The 13,911-nt window shown below is 51.7% G+C and overlaps 7 protein-coding genes across 11 annotated transcripts; 5 read left to right on the top strand and 2 right to left on the bottom strand.

Annotated features, from left to right (window-relative positions):
* Window positions 1-337: 337 nt before the first annotated feature.
* On the top strand, window positions 338-1,885 carry LOC9640592 (pentatricopeptide repeat-containing protein At4g02750). The gene has a single exon (XM_002971902.2). It carries the CDS (start codon window positions 338-340, stop codon window positions 1,883-1,885), a length of 1,548 nt encoding a protein of 515 aa, XP_002971948.2.
* LOC9640593 lies at window positions 1,874-2,450 on the top strand. The gene is made up of 3 exons (XM_002971903.2): window positions 1,874-2,030; window positions 2,098-2,239; window positions 2,302-2,450. Exons 1-3 carry the CDS (start codon window positions 1,891-1,893, stop codon window positions 2,443-2,445), a joined length of 426 nt encoding a protein of 141 aa, XP_002971949.2. The 5' UTR covers window positions 1,874-1,890; the 3' UTR covers window positions 2,446-2,450.
* LOC9640594 (oligopeptide transporter 7) lies at window positions 2,387-5,329 on the top strand. Of its 2 annotated transcripts, none has more exons than XM_024676774.1 (7): window positions 2,387-2,466; window positions 2,539-3,071; window positions 3,206-3,303; window positions 3,370-3,939; window positions 3,998-4,253; window positions 4,304-4,486; window positions 4,550-5,329. In XM_024676774.1, the coding sequence occupies exons 2-7, from the start codon at window positions 2,547-2,549 to the stop codon at window positions 5,168-5,170; spliced, it is 2,253 nt and encodes a 750-aa protein (XP_024532542.1). In that variant the 5' UTR covers window positions 2,387-2,466; window positions 2,539-2,546; the 3' UTR covers window positions 5,171-5,329. The 2 variants fall into 2 exon arrangements, with proteins under 2 accessions (XP_024532542.1, XP_024532541.1); XM_024676773.1 differs by having other exon boundaries at window positions 2,424-2,466; window positions 2,521-3,071.
* Window positions 5,261-7,391, top strand: LOC9640595 (squalene synthase 1). Its single transcript, XM_024676778.1, has 13 exons — window positions 5,261-5,555; window positions 5,655-5,697; window positions 5,752-5,841; window positions 5,894-5,969; window positions 6,033-6,102; window positions 6,151-6,333; window positions 6,381-6,491; window positions 6,550-6,696; window positions 6,747-6,822; window positions 6,878-6,966; window positions 7,021-7,112; window positions 7,164-7,215; window positions 7,283-7,391. Exons 1-13 carry the CDS (start codon window positions 5,361-5,363, stop codon window positions 7,343-7,345), a joined length of 1,287 nt encoding a protein of 428 aa, XP_024532546.1. The 5' UTR covers window positions 5,261-5,360; the 3' UTR covers window positions 7,346-7,391.
* Window positions 7,392-7,395: 4 nt separating this feature from the next.
* On the top strand, window positions 7,396-10,000 carry LOC112346902 (oligopeptide transporter 2-like). Its single transcript, XM_024676775.1, has 6 exons — window positions 7,396-7,936; window positions 7,998-8,095; window positions 8,151-8,714; window positions 8,780-9,032; window positions 9,080-9,262; window positions 9,331-10,000. Exons 1-6 carry the CDS (start codon window positions 7,421-7,423, stop codon window positions 9,940-9,942), a joined length of 2,226 nt encoding a protein of 741 aa, XP_024532543.1. The 5' UTR covers window positions 7,396-7,420; the 3' UTR covers window positions 9,943-10,000.
* LOC9640596 lies at window positions 9,940-10,821 on the bottom strand. Of its 3 annotated transcripts, none has more exons than XM_002972112.2 (5): window positions 10,719-10,821; window positions 10,614-10,667; window positions 10,443-10,560; window positions 10,317-10,389; window positions 9,940-10,266 (listed from the first exon to the last, which is right to left on the bottom strand). In XM_002972112.2, exons 2-5 carry the CDS (start codon window positions 10,627-10,629, stop codon window positions 10,000-10,002), a joined length of 474 nt encoding a protein of 157 aa, XP_002972158.1. In that variant the 5' UTR covers window positions 10,630-10,667; window positions 10,719-10,821; the 3' UTR covers window positions 9,940-9,999. The 3 variants fall into 3 exon arrangements, with proteins under 3 accessions (XP_002972158.1, XP_024532553.1, XP_024532552.1); XM_024676785.1 differs by having other exon boundaries at window positions 10,614-10,673; window positions 10,743-10,815; XM_024676784.1 differs by having other exon boundaries at window positions 10,614-10,673; window positions 10,719-10,813.
* Window positions 10,822-10,899: 78 nt separating this feature from the next.
* Window positions 10,900-13,893, bottom strand: LOC9650209 (ATP-dependent zinc metalloprotease FTSH 5, mitochondrial). 2 transcript variants are annotated; one of them, XR_002992600.1, is made up of 8 exons: window positions 13,706-13,893; window positions 13,550-13,634; window positions 13,199-13,480; window positions 12,893-13,135; window positions 12,641-12,765; window positions 12,093-12,569; window positions 11,083-12,043; window positions 10,900-11,003 (listed from the first exon to the last, which is right to left on the bottom strand). XR_002992600.1 is itself a non-coding variant. In XM_024676777.1 (7 exons), exons 1-7 carry the CDS (start codon window positions 13,730-13,732, stop codon window positions 11,138-11,140), a joined length of 2,145 nt encoding a protein of 714 aa, XP_024532545.1. In that variant the 5' UTR covers window positions 13,733-13,893; the 3' UTR covers window positions 10,922-11,137. The 2 variants fall into 2 exon arrangements, 1 of the variants encoding a protein (XP_024532545.1); XM_024676777.1 differs by having other exon boundaries at window positions 10,922-12,043.
* Between the last annotated feature and the right edge of the window lie 18 nt (window positions 13,894-13,911).

Consider the following 13,911-nt stretch of genomic DNA (forward strand, 5'->3'; position numbering starts at 1 on the left):
TCCAGATGCCAGCCGTCGGATGGTAGTCCGGCATTGCATGCCAGCCGTCGGATGCTAGTCAAAAGAGAATTATGAGGCTAGAAAGGGGTCCAGGATGGAGCTAGTTTATAGCAGCGCCGCATAGTTTACAGGAGCTACTATGCTAGTTCTTACTCCTCGAGCTCGCAAAAACGCTTAGTAAAATGGGAGAGAAATAGTCTCTTGTTCGTACAATAAGTACCAAGTCTGAATTCCAAGTCACTGGTATGGGCTTGACAAGCCGAGCATATGCCTAGAGTGGGCATTTTGTTGAGGACAAGTTTTGCCTCCCAGGATGTAGTGCGGTGATTGATCTCAGATGCGAGCAATAGAAAATGGCAAAAATTGGATCTCAAATACCAATAGTCATGAATCGGATGTGTATTTTTACGCCCAGCTCTTGAGATCCTGCGCCGCCGCTCGTGACTTAGCACAAGCCAGGCGAGTTCATCGTCTCATCCTCGACTCCTCGCACCGCCAGGATCGCTACCTCGCGAACATAGTCGTGGAGATGTATGGAAAGTGTGGCAGCATTGAGGAGGCTCGGCGTGCCTTTGAAAGTATCGAAGAGCCCAACACCTTCTCATGGAACATCATGGTGGCAGCATATGCCCAGAATGGGTATATTGAAGATGCCAAGCGGTTCTTTCATCGGATACCCTTTCCAAATGTCATCTCCTGGAATGCAATGATTACACTGGAAGCTCAGAGTGGGAATCTCGACGAAGCCATCGCTCTCTTTACCACGGCTCCATTCACAGATGTGGTGTCATGGAACGCTATGATCTCAGGCTATGCCCACAACGGGCGTGTAGACGAGGCGGTCGATCTCTTTGATCGAATGCCGATGCGAAACCTAATATCTTGGAATGCGGTGATCACAGCTTGTGCTCACAACGGGAAGCTGGACCAAGCGAGGGTGTTTCTTGAGCAAACACCGGAGAGGGACGCAGTGGCTTTGAACTCAATGATCGTCGGCTATGGGCAATGCAAGGATCTGAAACAAGCCAAGGTTTGTTTTGATATTCTTCCAGATCCAGACATTATTTCGTGGACGAGCCTTGTGACTGCATATGCCCAAGCCGGGCATCTGGAGGAAGCTCGGGCATTGTTTGACTCCGTAAGGTGGCTTCCTAACATTGTTTTGTGGACTGCCATGCTGGATGCGTATTCCCGACATGGCCATCTTGATGAGGCAAGGCGCTTCTTTGACACCATGCCGGAACGCAACGTTGTTTCGTGGACTGCCATGCTTGCAGCGTATGCCGAGCATTGGGAACTGGAGCAAGCCAGAGCGATCTTTAACTCCATGCCGGAATCAAATGCATTCTCGTGGACGATTATGGTGGAGGCTTACGGGAAAAAGGGCCAGCTTCTAGAGGCGAGAATGCTTTTCGATAGAATGCCTAGCAGATCGCTTGTTTCGTGGACCACAATGGTGGCAGCATACGCCCTTAATGGACACTGCTTGGAGGCTCTAGAAGTTTTCGGAGAGATGGTAATGGGGGATTTGTGGCCGGACGATGTTGTTTTCGGAGGAGTTCTCGTGGCTTGCACCCATGCAGGCCTTGTGGAGCAATGCAGGAGCTACTTCGTGTCTATGCTGCTCGACTATGGGATCCGTGCGAGCGTGGAGCACTATGGCTGCTTGATCGATGTGTTTGCAAGGACGGGGCAGCTCAAGAGCGCCGAGGACCTGATACGAAACATGCCCTTTTGCGAGGACCAGAACCTGTGGAACAGTTTGCTGGGGGCTTGCAAGCTCCAGGAGGACATGAAGCAAGGGATGAGGGTGCTTCCCGAGCTAAACCCCGATGATTCTTCGGCATACGTGTTGGTTTCCAACTTGTGCAAGGCAAGAGCTTAGCGAAAATGGAATTCTCGTGTCAATATTTAGGGTTCTTCCGATCAAGAACTCTTATGGAGGCCGGGACGATCGTGCAGCTGCCGGAGCTGCTGGAGCCAGGATCGCCCTTTTGCCGCCACATGAAATCGCTGCGCGTCATGGGAACGTAAGGCCCGCGTTGTCTTTCTTTCTCTTCTTCGCATCTCTCGAGATTGATCGTTCGTTCGTCACAGGCTCGAAAGCTTCGATGTGGAGTCTGGCGTCGCCCACATTCGCCACGAGGGAGCCAAGCTCGCGGTGGACACGACGCTGCTGCGCGACATCCACCTCCGCCCGGGCTCGCTCTACCAGTTCATCGGAGAGCTCTTGCTCCAGGTTTTCTAGCCGAGGTTTTCTAGCCTTCGTTAACGCTCTCGACCGTGATTTTGATCGCCCAGAACGGGATGATGCTCCGGGCCAGAGTCGCGCGCAATGTGGATGGATTGGACGTCAAGCTCTACGAGAAAGCCTTGCGTCTCCGGAGGATCTTTCAAGAGCAGCGCGCAACCCTAGATAGATCAAATGAGAGAGAAATGCGTTGACCTAATTAGCGCTCGAAAAAGGTAAGTCCGTGACTTCCATCCTTGTTCCGTGACTCCATCCTCCTTCCGTGACAGTTGAATTGCTCCTCACAGATCTCAGCATGGCCGCCGCTGGTCCGGGCAGCGACATTCCTCGCGACGATGATCCAGCAGCAGCGCGAGACGATGATCGCAAGAACGGAGACAAACTGTCGGAGGAGGAGCAATCTCCGATCGAGGAGGTCGCGCTCACGGTTCCAACCACGGACGACGCGTCCCTGCCGGTTTACACGTTCCGGATGTGGACGCTGGGCCTCCTCTCGTGCGCGCTGCTCGCATTCATCAACCAGTTCTTCTCCTACCGCACCGAGCCGCTGACGGTGGGCGTCATCTCCGCCCAGATCGCCGCGCTGCCGCTGGGCCGCCTCATGGCGGCGGCGCTCCCCTCCGCCCAGCTCCGCCTCCTCGGCCGCTCCTTCTCGCTCAATCCCGGCCCCTTCAACGTCAAGGAGCACGTCCTCATCACCATCTTCGCCAACGCTGGAGCCGGCGGCGCCTACGCCATTGGCATTGTCAACATTGTCAAGGCCTTCTATGGCCGAGAGCTCAGCTTCGTCGTCGCGCTCCTCATCACTCTCACCACTCAGGCAAGCTCCTCCTTGGATCGAAAGTCTTCTCACAGTCCCAGACTCTAGATCTAGATCTCTTTCTCTCCGTTGTTCTTCGTTCTTTTCCGAGCCTTGGTTGACCTTTGAGTGCTTTGATGCTTTGATCTTCTTAGATCACTGGATATGGCTGGGCCGGGATCTTTCGACGCTACCTGGTGGATCCCGCCGAGATGTGGTGGCCCTCCAATCTGGTCCAAGTCTCCATCTTCAAGTAAGTGCGCCGTCGTGTTCTTTGTTCTCTTGCGGTCGCTGAAACAGTCGATTTTGCTTGCACTAGTACGCTCCACGAGAAGGACAGCCGGCGGAAAGGCGACGTTACCAGGTTGCAGTTCTTTCTCATCACCCTGGCTTGCAGCTTCCTCTACTACTCGCTACCCGGTTACCTCTTCAAGACGCTGACGTCCATCTCGTGGGTGTGCTGGGCCTGGCCGAAGTCGGTCTTGGCACACCAGCTCGGGTCTGGAATGAGCGGCATGGGGATTGGAGCCGTCGGTTTCGACTGGTCGACGGTGGCCTCGTATCTCTCCAGCCCGCTGGCGACTCCGTGGTTTGCCATCGCCAACGTCATGGTCGGGTTTCTCATCGTCATGTATGTCATCACCCCCGCAGCGTACTTTAGCAACGTCTACAGTGCGAAGACGTTCCCGATCTTCTCCAGTCAGCTGTTTGCCGACGATGGATCGCGGTATAACATCTCCCGGGTGGTGAACGAGAGGTTTGAGCTCGACGTCCAGGCGTATAACAGCTACAGCAAGCTCAACCTCAGCACTTTCTTCGTCTTCACTTACGGTGTGGGATTTGCCGCGCTCACCGCGACGGTGTCTCATGTGGTGCTCTTCCATGGGAAGTAAGTTTTCTGGATTGATGGAATGAAACTGACCGGAGTTTTTGTGATCTCTTCGCAGGGAGATGTGGAGTCGGGCCGTGGCTGCTTTCCACGCTGAGAAACTCGACGTCCATACGAGATTGATGCGCAAGTACAAGCCGTGTCCGCAGTGGTGGTTTCTGGCGCTGTTGGCGCTCTCCATCTTCGGATCCATCATCACTTGCGTGGTTTTCAAAGACCAAGTTCAGCTGCCGTGGTGGGGAGTCCTCCTGGCCTGCGGCCTTGCGTTCGTCTTCACGCTGCCGATCGGGGTGATCACGGCAACGACAAACCAGGTAAAAGCATTCAAGTTTTCGAGGATTTTCTGACCAGGAAAACGTTCCAGACTCCTGGCCTCAACGTGATCACGGAGTTCATCATCGGCTACATGTACCCCGGACGCCCCGTCGCGAACGTTTGCTTCAAGACTTACGGCTACATAAGCATGCTCCAAGCGATCACCTTCCTGGCGGACTTCAAGCTCGGGCACTACATGAAGATCCCTCCTCGCTCGATGTTCACGGTCCAGGTAACTTTGCTCTCTAGAGAAACGAACGATACCATTTAACTTCCACTCTTGCGTTGCTACCAGATCATCGGGACCGCGGTGGCGGCGCTCGTCAACTTAGGCACCGCCTGGTGGCTCCTCACGTCCGTGGACAACATCTGCCACACCGACAAACTCCCGCAAGGCAGCCCCTGGACGTGCCCGAGCGACCGCGTCTTCTTCAGCGCCTCGGTCATCTGGGGCCTCATCGGTCCCAATCGGATCTTCGGCTCCCTCGGCCACTACCAGGCGATCAACTGGTTCTTCCTGGTCGGGGCGGTGGCGCCGCTGCTCGTCTGGCTGGCCGCCAAGGCCTTCCCTCGCCAGCGCTGGATCCGCTACGTCAACATGCCCATCCTCATCGGCGCCACTGGAAACATGCCGCCGGCGACGTCCGTGAACTACACGAGCTGGTTCGTGGTGGGATTCATCTTCAACTACTTAATCTTCAAGCACCGGAAGAAGTGGTGGACGCGGTATAACTACGTGCTCTCCGCGGCTATGGACGCCGGGCTGGCGTTCATGGGGATCTTCCTCTACTTTGCGACGAGGGAAGATCGAATGGAGCTCGCTTGGTGGGGGCAGGACGTGGATAATTGCCCGCTAGCGTCGTGCCCGGCTGCCAAAGGAGCTCGCAGTAGCGATTGTCCTCTCAGCGCATCGTGAAAGAGACGATGGTTCTTCCAGCTTCCGTGGATGGCTCTTCCAGCTTTCATCGATGGTTCTTCCAGCCTCCATCGATGGTTCTTTGAGCTTCTTCCAGCTTTTATTCTTTCATGCCTTGTAAAGATCTTATATACCCCCATTTAACTTCTATCTTCCAAATGTTTTGTTTTAGGGCTTAGATCGCGGAGCTATGGGGATGGTGGAGGCGCTGATCCGGCATCCCGGCGAGCTGCCGGCGCTCTTGCAGATGAAGCTCGCAGCTGCGCGCGCTGCTCATGCATTCCCGGCGGATCCACACATGGCCTACTGCTACCGGATCTTGCTGCTCGTCTCCAGGAGCTTCGCGGTTGTCGTCCAGCACCTGAATCAGGAGATTCGCGATGCGGTGAGTGGATTGATGAGAGGGGGAAGCAATGCTTCGCTGAGATTCCTTGCATTGCTCGAGGCGATTGATTTTATTCCTTTTTTCCCCCCTTTCTTCCAGGTGTGCATTTTCTATGTGGTGTTACGTGCGCTGGATACTGTTGGTGAGTGATGCCTGGATATTCTGTTTATTTCTGACTTGCGGCGTTCTTTTCTAGAGGATGATATGAGCATTCCCGTGGAAACGAAGACTACTGTGCTGGAGGAATTCTACAAACACTTGGAGGATCCATCTTGGCGATTCGTTTGTAAGTGGAATTTTTATATTGTTGTTAACTCTCACTCTCTTATTGCGTTTAGGTGGAGAAAAGCATTGCAGGGAGCTCATGAAGAACTTCAATCACCTGTCTCTTGCGTTTCTTCAGCTGTCCAAGGAGTAATGGGATTCCTTTTTTTCTCTCTCTTCTTCGTTGGTTTTTTTACCAAGATCCACTTGCAGATACCAGTGTGTTATCAGCGATATTACGAAAAGGATGGGATATGGGATGGCTGAGTTTATTCGGAAAGAGGTAGTTTCATCTTTCCTCTTGTCTCAAGCTAAGATTTTGTTACGGCAGGTCGTTACAGTATCGGATTATGACAAGTACTGCTATTATGTGGCGGGTTTAGTTGGAGTTGGCTTGTCACATCTTTTCAACTCTTCACGACTTGAAGACCTGGATCAGAGACTTATAGAACCTGATAATGACCAATCATTAGTTCCCGAGTACCCTGCAATTTCAATGGGCCGATTCTTGCAGGTAAACGTGGTTTATTTAGTTGCGAGTCTAACTTTGCTGGCTTGCAGAAAGTCAACATAATAAGAGATTACCTGGAAGACATCAACGAGCTTCCAGCCCCTCGTATGTTTTGGCCCCGTGAAATCTGGGGAAAGTATGCTCCGACTTCTCTCCTTTCGGTATGTACACGGCAATGCATACGGTTCTATAAAGAAGATGGTTGTGGCCTCTGAGCAGGACTTTAGAGACGAGAGCAACGAGAAGGAAGCTGTTGAATGCCTAAACGACATGATTACCGACTGCCTTAGACACGCGCCAGAGTGTCTTTTCTACATGTCCAAGCTTAAAAATCCTTCAGTGTTTCGGTTTTGCGCTGTGCCACAGGTAAATTGCTTTCTGTCTTCCACTTGATAACAGGTCTGAGTTTTTGGCAGGTCATGGCTATAGCTACTGCGGCAGTGTGCTACAATAATCCTCAAGTTTTTAGAGGGGTTGTGAAGATACGGCGTGGTTAGTCTTGCGTGCTGTCTTATCACCAGAAATCGATTTTACTCTTCTGTTTCAGGGACAACCGCGAAAATAATAGTGACAACGAATAACATGGCTGACGTCTGTGGAGCATTTTATGACTTCGCGAGTATTCTGGCGTCAAAGGTTCACTACATAGTTTCTTCTTGCTTGACTAAGTTTAGAATTCGTCATTTACAGATAAATAAGAACGATCCGTCGGCTTTGATCGCTGCCGAACGTGTAGAGAATATATTCAAGGCTTGTCGACAGTATGGCTTGTCATCCAGCAGGTAAATAAAAATCCAGCTCATTTATCTCATTTATCACTTCATTTCACACAGGAAGAATTACACAATTGAAACTGGCGCTATCTCTGCAAAGAGAAGTTTCCTGGTACGTAAGTCGTAGATCTCCTTTTGATGTTTCCTGTCCCCTGATCTCTTGTTTTGTGCATGGCCAGGTTATTCTTGTGTTTGTGTTGGTATTCTTATATGTGCTAGTTTTGCTATTCTTTAAAGTTTAAAACGACTGCCAAAAAAGGTTCTTTTGTGCCTAATTCGGATAAAAAAGAACTGCAGGATTCTTTAGATCTCACAACATGGCCGGTGCTGGTGTGGAGTTAGTAGCTCTTGGTGACTTGCCAATGGATGAACGTGATACTGGGGATGACGAGCAATCTCCAATCGATCAGGTGGCAATGACAGTAAGCACAAGTGATGATCCAGCGGTTCCGGTTTGGACTTTTAGAATGTGGACAATCGGCCTTTTCTTTTGTATAGTGCTTTCCTTCGTCAACCAGTTCTTCTACTACAGAAAAGAGCCACTGACAGTTTCAGCGCTCTCTGGCCAGATCTTGGCTGTTGCGATTGGTCGCCTTATGGCTGCAACGCTTCCAAAGACAGTTTATCGGCTGCCTCTCACAAACTTTCACTTCACTCTGAACCCGGGGCCATTTAACAAGAAGGAACACGTTCTTATCACTGTCTTCGCAAACTCGGGCTTTGCATTTGGCAATGGAACCTCTTATGGAGTCTCCATTGTTGACATTATCAAAGCGTTTTACAAGAGGAAAATTTACTTCCATGCAGCTCTCCTGCTCGTTATTACGACTCAGGTAAGCTCGAAGTTTGTTTTCTAGTTTCCGTCTAGCATCAACCATGTATTCGTTTACTTAGGTGCTTGGGTATGGATGGGCGGGACTGCTTCGAAAGCATTTGGTTGAGCCCGCAAATATGTGGTGGCCTGCAAATCTCGTTCAAGTCTCACTTTTCGAGTACGTTTTTCAGAGTTTTTCTTTTATTCTGATTTTTTCCGTGCTGTTGCAAAAGGACTCTACACGAGAAGGAGAGCAAGAAGGGCTTATCGCGTCTTAAGTTTTTTCTTATTGTTCTGGCAGTCAGCTTTGCTTACTATATTATCCCCGGTTATATGTTCACGGCACTCACCTCAGTGTCATGGGTATGCTGGGCCTTTCCACGTTCAGTATTGGCACAGCAGCTTGGCTCTGGCTTAAATGGTCTTGGACTTGGCTCGTTTGCCTTGGATTGGTCCACATTTCAATCGTTTCTACAGAGCCCGCTAATAACTCCATGGGTTCCAATTGCAAACGTGCTGGCTGGTTTTATTATTATGGTTTATATCGTGATTCCAGCGTTTTACTGGACAAACGTCTACGATGCTAAGAAGTTTCCAATCTTCAGTAGCAAGCTCTTCCAGGGGAATGGAACGCCTTACAACGTCCACAAGATTGTCAATGAAAACTTCGAGATTGACATGGCTGCCTACAAAGAGCAAGGGGAGGTTCATTTGAGCACCTTTTTCGCGATGGCTTATGGCCTTGGTTTTGCCAGCGTCGCTTCTGTGATCACCCATATTATTTGCTTTCATGGAAAGTAAGTCACGAAGCATTTTTTTTTCTTTATTTTCCTTTTTTTGTTATCTTACTATTTCTTTCCAGAGAGATTTGGCAGAGAAGCAGATCTGTTCTAAACGAGAAACCCGACATTCATACGCGGCTGATGAAAAAGTATCCAACAATACCATACAAATGGTTTGTTGTTCTTATGTTCTTATCAATCGCCGTTGCCGTCGGTACTTGCGTCGGTTTTAAGCACCAATTGCAACTTCCGTGGTGGGGGGTTCTCCTGGCTTGCGCGCTCGCGATCGTCTTCACCTTACCAATTGGTATTATCACCGCTACAACCAACATTGTAAGTTTTTTCGAGTTTTTTTATTTCTTTCCTCAGCAGCTTCGCAGACTCCAGGCTTGAACGTGATCACCGAGTACATAATTGGATATATGCTACCGGGCAAGCCAATTGCCAACGTGTGCTTCAAGACTTACGGTTATATCAGCATGACCCAGGCCATCTCGTTCCTGCAAGACTTCAAGCTTGGCCATTACATGAAAGTCCCGCCGAGATCAATGTTTGCTGTCCAGGTATGATATCATAGAAAACGCATTTCAAGTTCTCCAACTGTAAACATTGCCCTCTTTTTCTCACCAAGGTCCTCGGCACCATCGTAGCGGCAGTCGTGAACGTTGCCACGGCATGGTGGATGCTCACCAGCGTCGAAAACATCTGCGACACGGACAAGCTCCCGGCGGACAGCCCCTGGACGTGCCCGAACGACAGCGTCTTCTACAGCGCCTCGGTCATCTGGGGGCTCATCGGCCCCAAGCGGATCTTCGGCAGCCTAGGAAACTACTCGGAGCTCTCCTGGTTCTTCCTGGTGGGAGCTCTAGCTCCGGTCGTCCTGTGGCTGCTCACCAAGGCCTTCCCTCGCGCACGGTGGCTGAGCTACATCAACCTCCCCGTGATCTTGGGCGCCACCTCGATGATGCCCCCGGCCTCGGCCGTGAACTACATCTCCTGGACCAGCGTCGGCCTCTTCTTCAACTATTTCGTCTACACGTATCGCAGGAGGTGGTGGCAGCGATACAACTACGTTCTATCGGCCGCGCTGGACGCCGGCGTCGCGTTCATGGGCGTCTTGCTCTACTTCGCGCTCCAGATGAACGGCACCAGCGTTACGTGGTGGGGGAACGATAGTCACTGCCCGCTCGCGAGGTGTCCCACGTATCCCGGGATCGTCGTCCCGGGTTGCCCGGTCATATAGATCTTTCTTCTTGGTATTTATTATCTTTGCATAGAAGAAGCACTCGAGCTTTTTTCTCTACGCGCTGTCGTTGACTTTGCTTACCACTGCCACCGCGGTGGTGATGAGCGATGCGTAGAGCGCGCTGGGGATTTTCTTCACCACTGGGCCGACTCCGGGAACTCGCTCGGTGGCCGACTTTGTGAGGAGTGCAAGGCACGGCGCCGCGATGGAGAAGATGAGGATGTTCTTACTTAGACGCATCGCCAGGTTCCCTGTGAACTTCTCCACAAAGCCCATGAACTCCTTGCGGTCCAGAACGCCGTTTCGATTCGTGTCGTATAGCTGTAACAGTGTGCTTTTTAGCGATTAAGAGAAGAGTTCGAATCACTCACATCGAGCATCTCTTGCACCTCTTCCCTGGCTGGCGGGTCGTAATGGGGACCCGGAAAATGCTTGTTTATATCGCTGCGTGTGTATTGTGAGTGGATTTTGATACCGATAGAGATGAATTGACTTACTTGTACACGAGCAGAATGGCGGTGTAGAGCTCCTGGAAGGAGATGAAATCGTTGCCATTGTGTGCCGTGAAGTGGTCAAAGACCCGATCTATGATGCCTTGCACTTGCAGCTCCTTCGCTGCAAGGCAAAAGCTCCATTTCTATGCGAGAGAAAATAGCCAAAAAGCATACCTTGGAGCTGACCCATACCAAAAGCTCCTGACCAATTGATCTCCCAAATCACACCTGAGCCTGCAACAATTGGCGACAAGGAAAAAGAGAGAAATTTCAGCTCACCAGTCCAAATTCACAAAATTCGACCTGGATGTCTGAAAATGGAATACGACACACCAAAGCTGTGAACGCACCGTCCGCCCACCAACTACAACAAAAGCGAGGAAAAAGAAAAATGGGGGGACATGCCAAGAACAGCAGCACTTGTAGTTAAAAACGATCGAAAAAAATAGTAAACAAAGAATTAACACTTCGGGAGAGAAAAATTTAGAAAAACTGACCACAGAACTGTGGTTTGCTTGGTGCACCAGTTACATTCATTTCATCCTTCCCCACATGTTTTGCTAGCTGAGATCCATCCATCAAAAAGCCCATCAAAAAGATTTACAAAGAAAGAAAAAACAAAGAAAGCTTTTGAATCGCAAACCTCTTGTCTTTCCTCCCGGCTTTTCTCTTTCGTTCTTGGTTGTAGCAGTGCTTTGTCAAGTCCCGGCCGGTACAGTCTTGGCCTTCGCTGCCGCTGCCGCCGCCGCCGCAGCAGCCGCTGCTGCTGCTGCCGCCGCTGCTGCCGACTGTGGAGGAGTGGGGACGAGCGCGGGTGGAGTTGGCAGTGGAGTTGGCAGCGGAGCTCCCTGGGAGCTCACTTGAGCGAGCAGTGCCTTGATCTGCAACCCCGTTAGCGTCTCGCGTTCCAGGAGGGCCTTCGCTAGCGCGTGAAGCTCGCGCTGGTGCGTGGTAAGGATCGTCTTTGCATTGTCGTAGGCCCGTTGGAGCAGCTCCCGGACCTCGTTCTCGACCAGCAGCCTCGTCTCCGTGCTCATGTTCTTGCCGTCGTCTTCGTAGTTGTGGGACACGACCCCCACCTCCTTGCTCATGCCGTACTTGGTGACCATCTCGCGGGCCAGCCGAGTCGCCGACTTTATGTCCGAGGCCGCCCCCGACGTGACCTCGTTCTCCCCGAAGATGAGCTCCTCCGCCACCCTTCCCCCCATGCAAACGTCCAGCCTTGCCAGCATCTGCTTCCGCGAGAAGCTCGTCTCGTCCTTGTCTGGCAGCTGCGCGACCATTCCCAGTGCCATTCCCCGCGGGACGATAGTGGCTTTGTGGACGGGGAGAGCGCCGTCCGTGTGGATCGCCACTAGCGCATGACCGCCTTCGTGGTAAGCTGTGAGCTGCCGGGATTCTTCTGAGATCACGGCCGACTTCCTTTCACTTCCCATCATGATCTTGTCCTTGGCGTACTCGAGGTCCTCCATCCCCACATTCTTCTGACCATCCATGGCTGCTTTAAGAGCTGCTACGTTCACCAAGTTCGCGAGATCCGCACCAGAGAAGCCCGGAGTGCCTCTCGCTATGATCGACAAATCCACATCCTCGTTTTTAGGAACCTGGAAAGAACAAGATTTAACAAGAGAATCAGCAAAGATTGAATTCTACCTTGGTCATGTGAGAATCTAGAATTTGCCTGCGGCCTTCCACGTCTGGATTTGGAACCACCACATGCCGATCGAACCGACCAGGACGGACAAGCGCCTTGTCGAGAGATTCGGGGAAGTTCGTAGCCGCGATCACTATGATGCCTTCGTTTTGCTTGAAACCGTCCAGCTCCACCAACAGCTGGTTCAGTGTCATCTTCATGTACTGTTGGTCCTTGGGATTTCGGCTCCCACCTATTGCATCAATTTCGTCCATAAAGATTATGCATGGCGAGCGCTTCTTCGCAGCTGCGAATAAGTCCCGCACTCGCCGAGCACCAACTCCGACGAACATTTCCTCGAACTCGCTCCCGCTGCAATAGAAAAACGGTACCCCTGCTTCACCAGCAATTGCCCGAGCCAGCATCGTCTTTCCTGTCCCAGGAGGCCCAACCAGAAGGACGCCTTTCGGTAGCTTGCCACCTAAACGGGTAAATTTCTGCAAAGAAGCAACCGAGACTGGAGTTACAAACCGGAGAAACACGAAAGAAAAATAGATAAAGCAATGACCTTTGGATCCCGAAGATAGTGAACAATCTCCTCCAACTCCGCTTTGGCTTCGTCGACTCCTTTCACGTCACTGAACTTGGTGTTAGACTCCAAGCTTGGCTGTACCTCCTCATTGAGACCCAGCCCTGCCAGGAACCAGGGGCGTGAGTAAGACCTCCTTTCCTATACAGACAAGGATGCCAGTTCAACACGTAGGCAAGACCTTAAAACAAACGCATCCATGCATTGCAAGCCATGCTCTACGATGCTTACCTTTGCTGAGGCCCTTGTCCTCGATAATGGCCCCAACGCCAGAGAGAAGTAGAAAGCCCAGAGCCAAGGTTCGAACAGTTCGCCACACTTGAACTCTAAAACCTCCTTCGGACGTGACCATGTGGATTGGCGCACTGGGAGAGCCCAAAATTCCGTCTTTCGTGGCTGTTCCTACTGCCGGAAACGCCGAAGACATGATCGGTCGCGCCTCAGCTTGAAAACTTCCTAGCGATGCAGTTGCTCCTACACGGTTAAAACAAAAAAAAAGAGGATCAGATCCGATAAAGAAAGAGTTACAGCGTTTACCTCTTTGCAGCGTTTTCAACAAGGCACTGTCATCGAGCCTATCGACCTTGACGAGAGCTTTGAGATACTCGGCCAAAGCACCGGCGCTGTGCTGCGGAAGTGGTCTACTCTCGAACCACCAAATCACTCCCTCGGGATCCACCTTGTTAAGATCTCTTAGAAACTTCACTTGTTTCTCCTGAGCATCGGGCCCTCCTTCTCTCTCCAGCTGCTCCAGCCTTCTCGAGAAATTGCTTGTGTAGCTCGACATGCAGCGTCTCTTGAGGCGATTCAACACGATCCCTGCGCCATCCGAAATTCAAGCATCATTAGCAACGGGAAGAGGACGAGGGAAATCGGATAGAAAAATGCCTGCATCCAGCTGCTTCAACACAATCGCGCGTCCCAGCCCATACAAGGATGTCGCCGACACCATCTGCGTGGCGGAGGAGCCTCCCTGTGGTCGAAATCCGCGGGCAATCAGCGCGGGCGCAGCCCTAATGGGAGAGAGGAAAGAGAGCGCCATACCTTCTCCAGCAACTGACGCCATGCCATGCCGCCCGAGCTCCCAAAATCGATCCTTCACGCGCTAGGGCGCCCTGGCAGCCACCGCCTCCTGGAGAAGTCCCCAAACCATCAAGAACACGAGAATGCCCAGAGGGTTTCAACCCCTTCTTCTCGCTCCTCCGCGTTTCGATTCCCCCTGCCAGCCCTAATTTCGTGGCGTGAGGCGG

Source organism: Selaginella moellendorffii, unplaced genomic scaffold (genome assembly GCF_000143415.4).
Source record: "Selaginella moellendorffii unplaced genomic scaffold, v1.0 SELMOscaffold_18, whole genome shotgun sequence".
Taxonomy (NCBI): Eukaryota; Viridiplantae; Streptophyta; class Lycopodiopsida; order Selaginellales; family Selaginellaceae; genus Selaginella; species Selaginella moellendorffii.